The following is a 14,384-nucleotide window of genomic DNA, read 5'->3' as shown; positions in this document are numbered from 1 at the left end:
CAAATAACAAATTCCAATTTGCAAAATACTTGTTTACGAAATGTTCCCTGTTCCTGCATATTGAAAGGGCAATTCATAATATCTCTACGTTTTTTAAACCGATGAAAAAACATGTAATACAAATCATGTACTACTTATACACATGCAAATGCAGAATTTATGCAAAATTACAAAACGTTAATCTGTTGATCGCGTAAAATGATGTGATGATGAGTTTATATTTTGTATAATTATGAATCGGTTTTGAGCTTTCATTTCTGTCCAATTTTTTTCCCAGGGCTTTAGGCCAGGGCGCCTTCGGCGAGGTCTACCAAGGCTTGTACAGGCATCGAAACGGCGACGCAGCAGAAATGCCGGTGGCTGTCAAGACCTTACCAGAGCTATCCACCGGCCAGGCGGAGTCAGACTTCTTGATGGAAGCCGCCATTATGGCGAAGTTCAACCACCCGAATATTGTACACCTGATCGGTGTATGCTTTGATAGGCATCCTCGGTAAGTGGGTTTTTGAAGTTATTAGAGCTTTTATCAGAGGCTTCGCCTGTTTGGATTTACTATATGAATTATTTACAGCCTATGTTATTTAAGGATATAATGTAAAAGCATCCTACGATACTTGAGCCGCTTTTTCTCAGCAGTGGCCTACATTATTGTCTCGAAGCAGTGGCAGAGTTGAAATTCTTATGATACTGTAAATGTGCTTGTGCTCATGTAAAGCCGATATAGTCCTAGAATTGCCAGCGGGTACTTAAAAAACTTTTTGGACAAAAGTGACAAGACAACATTCTAAATTAAATCTTGTACCCAGCTTTAGATATAGTCGTAGAGCCCTCTCAAGGAACATCCACTCCTACCCGACATTGAAAATTGTGCCTTATTCCACAGCTTCATAGTTTTCGAGCTGCTAGCAGACGAGGATCTAAAGAACTTCTCACGAGAGAGTCACCCCATTTCAAGTTGTGTATTATTTCTCAGCATTATGGTCCTAGAGTTGCTGAGAGGGCAGAGACCTAAAATACTTTTGGGTGGGGCCTAAAGAACTTTCTGCGCGAAAGACATTCTAAATTGTGCCTTATTCCACAGCTTCATAGTCCTGGAGCTGCTAGCAGGCGGTGACCTAAAGAACTTCTTACGAGAGAGTCGCCCTAAGCCTGCACTCTAAATAGTGTCTTATTTCCCGGCTTATAGTCCTCAAGCTGCTAGCCGGACTAAATAACTTTTTGGGCAGGGCCTAAAGAACTTTCTGGGCGAAAGACATTCTAAATTGTGCCTTATTCCACAGCTTCATAGTCCTTGAGCTGCTAGCAGGCGAGGACATAGAACTTCTTGTGAGAGAGTCGCCCCAAGCCTGCTCTCTAAATAGTGTTTTACTCCGCAGCCTTACAATCCTAGATCTAAAAACTTCTCAAAAGCAAAATCCGCCCCTAGGCGACATTCTAAATTGTGCCTTATTCCACAGCTTCATAGTTCTGGAGCTGCTAGCAGGCGGGGACCTAAAGAACTTCTCACGAGAGAATCGCCCCAAGCCTACACTTTAAACAGTGTTTTACTCCGCAGCCTTATAATCCTAGATCTAAAAACTTCTCAATAGTAAAATCTGCTCCGAGCCGACACTCTAAATTGTATCGTATTCCACAGCTTCATAGTCCTAGAGCTGCTCGCAGGCGGGGACCTAAAGAACTTCTTACGGGAGAGTCGCCCCAAGCCGGAGCGGGCCAGTGCTCTCACCATGAAGGATCTGCTGCTGTGCTCCTTGGACGTCTGCAAGGGCTGCCGGTATCTGGAGGCCAAGAGGTTTATACACAGGTAAGGGGTAAAACGGGAACTTACGCCTGTATTCACAAACAATGCTTTTTTTTATCCACAACGTGGGATCTCTTGGCCTGTATCTCACCTGATGGTAAGTGATGATCAGGCCGAAGGTGGAAAAAAGAAAAAAAAGCTTCTTCTTGCTCAAAAGAATCAGCAAATCGAATGCACAGCCTTGAATAAAGCTCTATGATTGGTTCGTGTGTCACCCTGAGCGTCCACGCGCACTATGAGACCTCATAGTAATGTTTGTGAATACGGGCGTTAATCAACTTGCTTTATAACGGGTAGTAAGATTTTCGTATAGAGAGAACTAAAAGAACTTACATAATAGAGGGGATTTGAAGAACGTTCCATGAGGAGACTTATAGAAGTTCCTATGTAACGGGGATTTAGAGAATTCTCAAACAGGAGAGATCTAGCAGACTTCTCAACTCGGAAAGGGATCAACACCGTATCGCCTTTCACGCGTGTGCGTTGCAGTATGGAGTTTCATACAAAGAATACTGACCACTTCGAGTTGATACGGTTACGATCCCTTTTCGGGTTGATAATAAATGTGTGATGTGACGTCCTTATGGAAGAAATAATTATGCTATAGTCTATTCCAATATAGCTTGATTAGAATGACAGCTGCCATCAAAAGTAACGACATAACTTTGTAGTAGCGATCAATGAGAGCTAAATATTGGCGGACGTGAAATAATTCACGTCTGACCTACAAACAATATTTTCGACGACAGTGCTTCCAATAAAAATGTTAATTTCGTGTAAATTCAGCGTTATATTACACCAATAAGTAGTAATTCGAAATCATAAAAATCAAGCTAGATTATTAACGACGTCTCTACAAGGTTATCTCGAGTTACAAAAATGTTAGTGATGGGACATATCGACAAATGTCATATTAAAATTAAAACTAATTTTTTAACATAATATTTAAGTCAAGTTATACGTTTTTCTAAATGTTCACTATTAAAAACCAAAAAACATTTCATTCTTAAATAAGCAAACATCGGAAATCAATCACCGGTAATTTTTTGGGTATTCGTGCTATGAATACCCAAAAAATTACCGGTGATTGATTGTTGCTCTAGAAGAGATGTCCACCGCCCTCTAGCGAGAGGAAAAAACCACCGAAGAACACTGATGATGATGACTACGACTTAGGTTGTACACCCTTGACATACTTTTTAAATTTTACTGTCTTTAAATATAAATTTTAATTTTAATTTTTATGAATAAAGATATGAAGAAAAATTGGGTGCATTTTTTTATATAATTTTTTCGAAAACTTATCGATACATCTATGTGAACCGTACGAAACATACCCAGTACTAATCACATTCGTTTGAAAGCTGTCATTCTAATCAAGCTATATTGGATAGACTATAGTGGTGGAAGAGTAGGTCAAATCCTCCAAAGCTCCAGCAGTTGAAACTAATGAAAACAATGATCTCAACAGGGACATAGCAGCACGGAACTGCCTGCTAACCTCCCGCGGTCCAGGTCGCGTGGTCAAGATAGCGGACTTCGGCATGGCCAGAGACATCTATAGAGCTGACTACTACAAGAAGGGAGGCAAGGCCATGCTGCCCATCAAGTGGATGCCGCCGGAGGCGTATATTGACGGGATATTTACCATAAAAACTGATGTTTGGTGAGTTCTTGTGTCCTGTATTATTTTTCTTATCTTTACATAGCTGTTCTTCGTGAATGGAGGTCATCATCATCATCATTTTGCCAGCCATAGAACGTCCACTGCTGAACATAAGCCTCCCCCAATGATTTCCACAATGGCCGGTTGGTGGCGGCCTGCATCCAGCCTTTCCACTACCTTTATGAGGTCGTCGCTCCACCTTGTGGGTGGACGTCCTACGCTGCGCTTTCCGGTACGAGGCTTCCACTCCAGAACCTTGCTGCCCCATCGGCCGTCAGTTCTGTGTACTATGTGCCCTGCTCAGTGGAGGTCGATATGAAGAAACAGTACATTTACTATTGCCATAACTGGAACTCCTGTATAGTCTGGATAGATTGACCGCTGCTAATTACCCAAGCAGGAAAAGCCGAGTTTGTCACACGACAAAATAATCATTCGACTTGCAACGAAATTCTTTTCAACCAATGGGCGTCCTTATCTGGACAAAAGCCTGCCCCGTAGGATTTACGTGACCGGTCCTGCGCTTCAAGCGACCCTCATCAGATCGTCGGTCCACTAGTAAGGGCCTGTCTGCACTACGTTTTCCAATCCAGGAGATTGAAACGAATGGAAATAGAAATTTTGCACAAACTCTTCATTCTTTTCAAACGAATGAAGAGATGTTGGAAGCATTTCTTTTCTCATTTATTCCAATTAGTAATGTTGTTATTTGTGCAGGTCATTCGGAGTGCTGCTATGGGAGGTATTCTCTCTAGGCGTGATGCCGTACACGGGCTGCGCGAATAGAGAGGTCATGGAGATGGTCTCTGGCGGCGGACGCCTGGAGAAGCCTTATGGTCAGTGTCTTTACCACTTATCATACAGTCAAAGAAGAAAATGTAAACGAGTAAAATAAATTGTAATAAACTGTTAAGTTTCAGAGTTAGATAGTTACTCGATTTGACGTATTTGATCTTTCGTTTCGGTTTTCATTGGTTCTTCGGGTGGGGTTTTTTGGTCCTTCGAGCCGGTTTATATTGGTCCTTCGCGCACTCGGGTGACTTTTGTCACCGTGACAGTATGTCCACAGGTATTTCTCTCTTTTTCTCTTTATAAAAGTGTAAAAGAGACAGATATAAATTAACAGCAAAGTCCCCCGTTCACATATAGCCTTAGCAACGAGTAGCCTACTTGACACTTTACTTGGAGATCGTGAAAAAGACCCTAAGGCTGAGTTGCACCACCCAACTTTAACGGTAACTAAAACGATTACCGGTGTTTTTGTATGGAGTTTGACAGGCTCTTGACGTTTGTCAAAGTCAAAGTAAGATGGTGCAACCCAGCCTTAATCTGTCAAGTTTCAAAGTTAGACAATTGTTAAACTCTATTCAATGAGCATTTTTTATTCTCTGGTCCTTCGAGCCGGTTTTTAATGCACGCCGAAAATTGGCTTGTTCTATAACTCAGATATTCATAGATTGTAGTCGTAGTTGTGTGGATAGCAAGAACGACCGTATTAATGCTGTCTTACCAATGTGTCTGATGGACCCAATTATCAAGACTTAAATACGCTGTTACTGGCTGTAACAGCGTATTATAGTTGAAAATTTCGGCGGGTTCATCCAGTGTTAAGAAGTCAGATGGAAGAGCAGTCGCCTGTCAAGCGCAAGGTCCGATTTGATACCCACCTTAGATTTTTCTCAAGTTATTTACAATTTAGTTTGATATGCGACTCTTAACTCTAAGATAGTTTAAAGACAATATTGTTTCATGTGTCAACAGGCTGCCCGCAAGACATCTATCGGCTGATGTGCGAGTGCTGGAACCCCACGCCCTCCGAGCGGCCCTCCTTCGCCGGCATGTTCGACCGCCTGCAGAGGTTCTCGCAGGTACGATCATTGATAAAATCATAAAGACTTATAAAATACTAGCGGCTGCCTGCGACTTTGTGCTCGTCGACCCCGTTTTACTCCCTTAGGAGTTGAATTTTACAAAATCCCATCTTAGTGAGCACCTACGTTCTAAAAGGAACCCCCATGCAAAATTTGAGACTCCTAGCACTTGTAGTTTCTGAGATTTCGTGATGAGTGAGTGAGTGAGTGAGTCAGTCAGTCAACCTTTCGCTTTTATAAATAAACAACTTATTGGCCACTTTGGGTGTCACTAACTATTTGAAGCTGACTGTGCGTGTACCACAAGGTATACTGTACAGAACTGAGATATTGCAAAAATTAGTAGTATAGTCTGGTCCGTGAGCACGTAGAATTTTGTCCAATGACCCCAAGCTACCCATCCTTATTGCTTATTGGGCTTTAGATGGTGAGCGACTGAGAAGAAGACCAAATGTATTGCGAGAACCGTGAAGGTTGCAGCAGTTGCAGTCTAAAAACTAATTTATTTACCCAACAAACAAAGTTACTTACTAATAATTATTTGTGTTATTGTAGGGCATCAGTGGAAGCCCATGATGTGACACATTTTTTATTCTAAACAACGTAACTAAAGCCTGGTCCGTGAGCACGTAGAATCCCGTCCAATGACCCCAAGCTGCCCATCCTTGTCGCTCGCACGTAATTATGTTGCTGTCGCGCTCGCACACTCACTGCGGGCGCGCGTCGTACAGTCGCGACAGAAATATAATTACGCGCGAGCGATAAGGATGGGTAGCTTGGGGTCATTGGACGGGATTCTACGTGCTCACGGACCAGGCTTTAGACATATTATACTTAGAAGTTGTTGAAAAGAGGACTGCTTTCCTTGGAAGAATACATTGACCTGTTAGAAAATTTACGTAAATAACCATAAGATTTTTCAATCATAATTTTATTTTACAATATTAATAAATTCACATCGCAAAAAGTAGTTTTTCCGCGTTGTTTTATTTAAATCCGTCTAAAGATCGTCCGTCTCCATCGTATATTATTGAAAAGCTCCACTCTATTCTTCCACAGGACCCCGAGATAGTCAGCGCCTCGTTACCAGTGGTGCGGTCGCTGCTGCCTCTCCCGGCAGAGGTGCAGGTCAACGCCAACGGACCGCAGGTACACAGCCCGCCTCCGTCTACGATATACAGGGTGTTGTTCAAAGGGTAGATAGGGAAAAAGATAGGAAATGTTTTTATATTGCGGTAAAGTCAGCGTCCGTTTATTCGAGAATAACTCCTGGTAAACTGGCACATTGACAGTTTCAGTATGGGAAATATGTCAAAATGTCGAATAACTGATGATTTATTCTGAGATTAAATTTACTCTTGTTTGTTCGAATCCACCCTTATTGCCATAAGAATTTTTCTGCTAGTTAAGCTTCGGGCTAAACAGAAAAAAAATTGCCGGTGCTTAAAAAAACAGAAGAAGTCGACAACAAAGAAGAAGAAAAAGATGTCTGTTAATATTTTTAAGTAACGATTTGAGCTTGTAATCAATGTCTATCGGCCATTGAAAACTGTTGTGAATTTTTAAGACAATAAATCTTTACAATTTTAAAATCTAAATTAATATGAAGTCGATGTGTAATTAATTTAGTTTTATGACCCATGTATTAAAATAAGGCTGTAACTATATTTCTTAAACAAAGATAAATAAATAAAACTTTGAACAACACCCATGTCAATAATAATGTTTTTTTTACAACAAAAACTGAAAATTGCTATTGATTTAAATTTTTCCGAATTTCCTTACCATTTGATTGTAGTTACCCTACACTTTAAAAATGCGATTAAATATAAAAAACTAATTTGAGACTTTTTCTCTTTTTTTCCAAATGTTATCGCTCTGGCTACTAGAAGCAAGTAACTGGATCCATTTTTTAAATTACATAATTATTATTTATCGGTGTTAGAAACTTCGCGTGCTTGAGAATTGCGCATGTATAACAATTTTATTTTGTTTCTCTACCCCCCTCCCGAATGGACCCATGTAGTGACATAGACTCCCCGTAGTTAGACAGAGATTCATTGGAATGGCCAAAACACACCAACTCGAACTCATTAAAAAATAAAACGTCATGCATGACCAGTGTTACCATAAAAAATAACTGAGTTAACAATCTGTAACATTACCATTGTTTTGTTTTATTCATTTTTGCTTGTCATCCGACATTTCAAAGAATCTCTACGTCGAAAATCTTCAGGATTGAGTGTCTATACTTGCCTAGTAGCTATAGCGAGGATCTGTACCTATATCTATTCTTTTATTTTACCTTTGCCCCTTCGAACTGGGTTTTATAAAAAAATAAAGCTTTTTGACGCAGAAGTCATGTTTTTATAAAGCCTAGTGATATATGCACGCGTAGATTTACAGTGGATGACTCGGGGAGATTGAATATTATGTGGTCAAATAATTAAGGATTTAAAAAAAAATATTCCATAGTCTTATTATTTATTTATTAATGAATTCCAAGTAAGCCTATTTTTATTAAAACAAAAATCTTTACTTCTTTACTATTTTTTAACTTAGATTTTTTTTTTTCATATTTGACTACTTCTAAGAGCAGACAAAATAATGTATCATACATTAATCAGAAAGATAGTAAAAAAAAAAATTACAGCTAATAAATAAAAATATTATAATGTCACTGGCCACTGGCCAGTCGCTAGCTAAAATGTTAATGGCTCAAATTTTTTTTGCTTTCGCGGCAACAACAACCACGGAGGCTCAATTTGAATGTTTATTCAAAAATAGAACAAAGGCCATGGAATTCCAATTTCAAATCTCCCCGCGTCCGCGTGTGTACTGAGCGTGGCATGTTGGCAGCGCGGCCCGGCCTGCGACTACCTCGTGCCGATGTCGCCGCAGGAGAACCCGCCGCCGAACTCTAGGTAACGGCCGCTTACGGGCTGGCAGACATTTTGAGAATAGAACAGCGAGAAAACTTTTTTTAACCTTTTTTTTAATGTTGTCAAAACTTTTTTGAGCGGGAAACCTTTTAGAATATTTTTTATTGAATTTACGATTTTACTACCGCTTTGAGAAAAGTTTCATAACAGGCAAATGATGATTAAAAGCTTGTTGTATTTTTTTAAGCGACCGATTTTTCAAAGATTTTACAGAATAAAAATGTATATTAGCTAACTATTTACCCAACGATGAAATGAGTAACCCTTTAAGAATTATAATATCAATGAGTGTCAAATATTAAAAAATGATAAAGACACGCATATTTTCAGTAATTTTAAATATTAGCTTTATTTAATTCGACAAATAAACGGGATTTTTTCGCGTCACCAATTATTTTAACCAATAAATGCCAATGCTTCAAAATCTGCTGTATATTTAGACATCATTTGAGTATACTCAATGTTAGGTGCTTAAGCATAATTTATTGAAAAAAATATGCCTGCCAGCCTCTGCGTTATTATAATAATAATCACCTATCTCTATAATCTGATCTAACTATTAATATATGTGGCACTCCCTTTCACGACTCGATGTTGTCATAGTAACCATGTTGGTGGCGAAAACGCCAAATTATTTAACATTTTTCATCAAAAAAATGTGGAAATTGAAAATTATTCGTAAGAAAATAAAAATTATAAAAAAATATGTAAAAAAATTTAAAAATATGTAATTTGGCAATTCACATTTTTATATTTGTATGAAAAATGTTAAATAAATAATTTAATAACAGCCAAATTAGAAACTGCTCTATATGGACAGAGTAGTATAGCATGCGTTAGCAATCTTCCGTTCCTGAAAGAATATTTTATTGAGTAAATAAAGAATTAAAGTCCTTGAAAGATAAATAATGATGAAATGCACCCGATCTTATCATTTTTCCGATTCCATTTCGATCTTCTATCTGTTTATTTTTTTATTGTTATGACAAAATTATGTCAGTACATATTACACTCCGGCTTCATTGATATTTGCCATAAATACCTAGTATGCCTCATCTTGTCTAGTCGATGCGAGTGTTATTAAATTTTGTAAGTACTACAGTAGTTGGTCTAACAACCAAATGATTGCAAATGACAAAGAAATTAATGGCCTTTTACAAAAAAAGAGAATCCAACTCATTTTGAAAGCAAACTCTATCTTTTCCGGTATACAACTACGACGAAAAAATCTTCAGGATTTTTTCCATTTGTCTTAAAATAACGCCCATAAAATTATACACCATTTTTTTGGAACTGAGCATGATCAAAACTGAATTCATTTTTTAACAAATACAGTGACGCAGAGGTTGTAACCAGAATGTACTGACATAATTTGACTATTTCTTATTCCACTGTTGATAAACCGAGCGGGTTGTTGTAGCTCAACGGATCCGCTGGTCCCTCATAGCAAATCGCCAACGGCGGCGCCGGAACCACCAGAAACGGAGGATTCACCATATCCACCTCTTCTGAAAGGTAATCTAACTTTTGTAACATTAAACGTCTTTTAATGGAGAAAAAATCTTTGTATTTCATGCCTAACATAAGGGAGCAGGTTATGTGGGGCTCACCTCATCGGAAGGTATAAGGTACAACACCCATAAAATAACCCAGGAGCTCCGTCACTCGCTTTAAGTGGAAGGAACTATGGGAAAAAGCCTTCAACTACTACTGTCCCTTCCGATGATTGCTCGCCTGTAAAGCGAACCTTTACGATTAAGCTCGCTTCCATCATCTGCCTGATTTTATCTTTCCGTCAGGTGAGATGCAGGCCAAGAGCTTGGATCCTCGTTGTGGATAAAAAAAAGTGGTGGCAGATTAAATGGGGCACCTTTTTGGCATAAATAAAGTATTTATTACTTTTTTTTTTGTTATTATGACAAATATTTTTTGAATCCAATGTATGCTTTTTTACAAAGAAAAATTAAAATTTCCGTAGCATCACAAGAATATGGCAACATTCCAATGGCGTCCCGGAGCGGCGCGAGCGCAAGGCGGGCCGATGCTTCGGCTACCTCCGCCGCCGAGACGCGGACCACCACAAAGTTTCTGCCGTCTAATTCGACAGACAGGTATAGTATTTAAAATATGTATAATAAATTATACAAATTATATTTTTTTATTTATAAAAAAAATATACATTGTTCATTATCACTACGAATACTAGTATACGCCAAGGGGTTAAAAAACGAAATTCTTTCTCAAAAATTATGATCACTAGTAAAATATTATGTTACCGCGTATTTGTAAAAACAAATGAACGTGGTAATTCAAAGTACATCATCTATGATCATCTTCCAAAATAATTTCAAAGAAAAAAAAGTATCCCAAAAGTTCTTCATTAACAATTTTTCTTCTGAATGTGGACGTATCGTATAATAGAAATGACTTAACTACGACACAAAGGCAATAGGTGAGATACAATTTAATATTACTCAATATTTCATCACATCTTTATTTTCTCAGGTTACTAAGCTCCGTAGAAGGCGCTTCAATAGACGAGGAATCACCATCGGAGGTTGACGGTAAGCCGACCATCTGGGAGACCTCCTTCACTGAGCCCAAGAAGGAAAAGGTTGAGCCCAAGACTCAAGACCGGACTCAAGACCGAACTCAAGACCGGAGTCCCAACTCCAAACAGAGCTCAGAAAACGGACCTGCTGTAAGATTTTTTTACTAATATACAATCTATGCTACTTTTTTAAAACCTCTCCTTACATTTTAACTATAATATTTTGTACTATTTTTTACAGGTGGAAAAACTAATCAGCATAACACCAACATCGCCCAAACCCCCAGAGAATGTCCTGACCAAGGCCATAGAGGCCAACGTCATAGACAAAACGAATCACAAGAACTCCTTAGTGCCAGAGAGAAAGACTGCGCCTATCGCGTCTCCCGACCCTCCTCGCATCAATGCCTGGGCCAACAACGACCCTCCGAAAGTCACTCCAAAACTAAAACCTCTTTGCCTCGACGCAGCGCAGTTAGAACAAAATTTGAACGCCCTCAAAAAGAACAGCGGGTCCGTCAATTTAACCACAATGTCCAGCATTCTACCCCCGTATATCAACGTGGTGACCCCAAACAAACTAACAGAGGCGAAAACAATTCAAATAGACCCCAAGAAAGCTGTCATAGACGACTTACAAACGCCTAAAGAGGAGATAAAAGAAGAAAAGACAAAACTCAAACAGTCTAATTCCGCTGCCAGTTTGCTGAACGGACCCATGACTGATTTGCCATACGCGGACAGCGACAACGCTTCCTCAAGCTCTGGGAGCAACGCGCAGAATCTCATCAAGCAAAAGAACAATAAAAACTACACAGAAGTCGTCGTCGGAAACGACAGCGTCAAAGTAATAAAACAGGGTAGCAATGCGGAGTTTGGGGACTCAGAAATTAGCTTTTAAACGTCTATTAAAGCCCTTCTGTAGCCAAAGGTTGTGCCATACGATGCGACCGTGAAAACGCGAGTGCCGCCGTTTCATGTGACAAAAACTATTATATTTTTAAACTAATGAAATAATGTTACCTACTAATAGGTGTAAATACTACCAAATACGTTTTAAATAGGAATCTTTAGAATGTAAGCATTATAGTTACTTTATGTGCGGGACTTTAAAAACATATTTATTAAAAAATATATTGTTTAATTTGGAAATTTGTATTTTTGTCGAAACATGTACAAAACGTTGTTCTTTTTGTTAAAAATTTATCGTGAAAATGAAAAGTGAATCGTAGATTTCTTTTGGTGAAAAGAAAAATGGCTTCCTGATATCGCTTAATAGTAAAAAATAGTCGTTTATTGTTGCTCAATTTGCTCAATGTTTTGCGAGAATTTTGTATGTAGCTCAAAGTAGATAAAAAAAATCTGTTAGTTTTTTCTACTTTAGATATCTATAATTGAGATGGACTTTTATATGAACGAAATCAATTGGCTTTGTAGCGTTTCCATTTTGTTTCGCCAGTAAGACTAATTTATAATAACGGCGTAAATAACGTCTCGGACCTGTTACATATATTTAATCACGCACATCAAGCAACAGCTGATTAGTATATCTTCAACTTTAAATTAAGGACAAATGAAACGAATTAAGACACTACTTATCTACCGGTTTTCTTATTATTTTTTACGTTGAGAATCTACCATCGTTTGGCAAAGTCAAAAAATATGAACATTCCATGGATTTTTTTAATAAAAAATATTTTAATTTAAAACGTTTTTTGAAGTAATATTTGTTCAATTAAAATTGTTCATAACAATGGTTTGATTCTCGACTATTATTTATGAGTATTTTCCTTACGATCCTAGATTAACTAGATAAAAAACGTAGTATCGCTTAAAATGTTTGTAAATAATATAAAAATGTAGAAATTTGTGTAAATCCGCCCCAGAAAAAACATATACACGAATAAATATAAAATATAATGAAGTAATCTTTTACGTATACGTAGTACGTAGAGTGAAAGAGTTGTGTCAGTACCTATTTTAGTTGTAAAAATTTTATGTACGTTGAAATATATGGTATGAGAATGTTGATTTTGTTTATATATATAAATTTTCATTTACATTTCACCGGCATTGTTAGAGTTCGGCCACATAAGAAAAATATACATTAGAAATTATGAATATAGTTTTATTATATTATATATATGAATTTAAAATGTGTGTTTATCACATAAGTGGATGCTTTAATTACACTATAAGATAGATTTTAAGAAATACTAGCAAATCTATGATTTGTACATGTTTATGTTGATTCAGAGTAGTGCCAAATGGTTTTGTTGATTACTGCCTACTTGGAACGCATTTAAAGTATTATTCTTTTGTATAATTGAGGCATGAAATGACAGGGTATCATGGTATATTCGTTTAAATTTTAATTATATTGTGATGGTCTGTCAAATAAACAAAATTCTGTCTGTGGGACGGATAATAATGAGTATTATTTGTGTCGTATAACGAAATGTCTGTGACGTAATTTTAATTCGTGTATATATATATAATTATTTATACTATACAAGGTGTAACGGACATGGTAGCAATAGCTTGAATAGTGAAGTTAGCTAGATATAAAATAAAAGTAAAATGTACATTAGGTATTTACTATTTTTACAGCATTCTGTTTTCTGAGTGACTTTAAAATGCACAGTTTTTTAAAATTCATTAACCACATATTTTTTGAAAAGCATTTTGAACAGAACAAGGCAGGTATTTGACCGCAATCACATCTGATGTTAAGTGAGATGCAGTCTAGAATGGTAATACCTGTCCTGTAAATGGCAATTCATTCTATTCATTATCCCCTTGAAGAGGCTCAGATTAGTGTTGCCCTAAGTTTGCTATTTGAGTTATTGCCAGCATATTCCTTACATACTGTATATAATAATATTAATATGTTTGTAGCTTACGCGGTATTCGTTCGGAGATCGTGTCATTTAATATGTTTTGTCGTATTAATTTAGAAGGAACTGTGCACTGCAGTGGGACATTGTTGCAATAAGTGCAGTGCGTGGATCTAAGTTTACGAATAAAACGACAGTGGTTAATTGGAAAGACCTATATTTTTTGTTAATACGAAATGTTTCAATGAATCTGTTTTATAAATTAAGCCTGTGACCGCAATGCAAAATAATTGCACTTTAATTTGACGAATAACGTTTGAGTGTCACTTCTATGACTTGCTCAATTTAGAGTATTATTTTTTTAAATTAGATGAAAATTTATTATTAACCTTTAACTATGGACGTGAAAAAATAATCACACTCCCATGGACGTCGGGTCTCACAGACCCCTATCTAAAATTCTTCTTATTTTCATATCTGAATTAATTTCAATTTATTTAGGAGTTGATATACGAGGTGTGTTCAAAAAGTAAGGTGACTTTGTATTTTTAAGAAAAAATATTTATTTATTTATCAATATTTATGTTGTCCCCTTCAAAGTAATCCCTCTCAGATACAATACACTTATGCAAACGGTTTTTCCAATTCTCAAAGCACTTCTCATAAGCACTTTTCGGTATAGCCTTTAGCTCTTCCAGCGATGCAGTCTTTATCTC

At 37.4% G+C, this 14,384-nt stretch overlaps 2 protein-coding genes across 3 annotated transcripts in view; both read left to right on the top strand.

The window, feature by feature from the left end:
- Positions 1 to 5,914, top strand: part of LOC135084361 (tyrosine-protein kinase receptor) — a 46,735-nt gene extending 40,821 nt beyond the window's left edge. The window contains exons 24-29 of the mRNA XM_063979139.1: positions 278 to 493; positions 1,637 to 1,804; positions 3,273 to 3,467; positions 4,185 to 4,303; positions 5,229 to 5,335; positions 5,894 to 5,914. Coding sequence (XP_063835209.1) covers positions 278 to 493; positions 1,637 to 1,804; positions 3,273 to 3,467; positions 4,185 to 4,303; positions 5,229 to 5,335; positions 5,894 to 5,914 — 826 coding nt within the window. The remainder of the gene's footprint in view (positions 1 to 277; positions 494 to 1,636; positions 1,805 to 3,272; positions 3,468 to 4,184; positions 4,304 to 5,228; positions 5,336 to 5,893) is intronic.
- Positions 5,915 to 6,398: 484 nt separating this feature from the next.
- Positions 6,399 to 14,154, top strand: LOC135084413 (probable inactive serine/threonine-protein kinase DDB_G0280131). 2 transcript variants are annotated; one of them, XM_063979199.1, is made up of 5 exons: positions 6,399 to 6,487; positions 9,701 to 9,795; positions 10,259 to 10,391; positions 10,786 to 10,981; positions 11,073 to 14,154. In XM_063979199.1, exons 3-5 carry the CDS (start codon positions 10,285 to 10,287, stop codon positions 11,730 to 11,732), a joined length of 963 nt encoding a protein of 320 aa, XP_063835269.1. In that variant the 5' UTR covers positions 6,399 to 6,487; positions 9,701 to 9,795; positions 10,259 to 10,284; the 3' UTR covers positions 11,733 to 14,154. The 2 variants fall into 2 exon arrangements, with proteins under 2 accessions (XP_063835269.1, XP_063835268.1); XM_063979198.1 differs by lacking the exon at positions 6,399 to 6,487 and adding an exon at positions 8,221 to 8,262.
- The last annotated feature ends 230 nt before the right edge of the window (positions 14,155 to 14,384 follow it).

Source organism: Ostrinia nubilalis, chromosome 26, assembly GCF_963855985.1.
Source record: "Ostrinia nubilalis chromosome 26, ilOstNubi1.1, whole genome shotgun sequence".
Classification (NCBI taxonomy): Eukaryota; Metazoa; Arthropoda; class Insecta; order Lepidoptera; family Crambidae; genus Ostrinia; species Ostrinia nubilalis.
This window is presented reverse-complemented; position numbering and strand designations above follow the sequence as displayed.

Coding starts and splice junctions, on each gene's coding strand:
- LOC135084413 (XM_063979198.1), top strand. CDS start 8,228: ATGTCGCCGCAGGAGAACCCGCCGCCGAACTCTAG. Junction 9,796..10,258: donor ATATCCACCTCTTCTGAAAG/GTAATCTAACTT, acceptor AAATTTCCGTAG/CATCACAAGAATATGGCAAC. Junction 10,392..10,785: donor CCGTCTAATTCGACAGACAG/GTATAGTATTTA, acceptor TTATTTTCTCAG/GTTACTAAGCTCCGTAGAAG.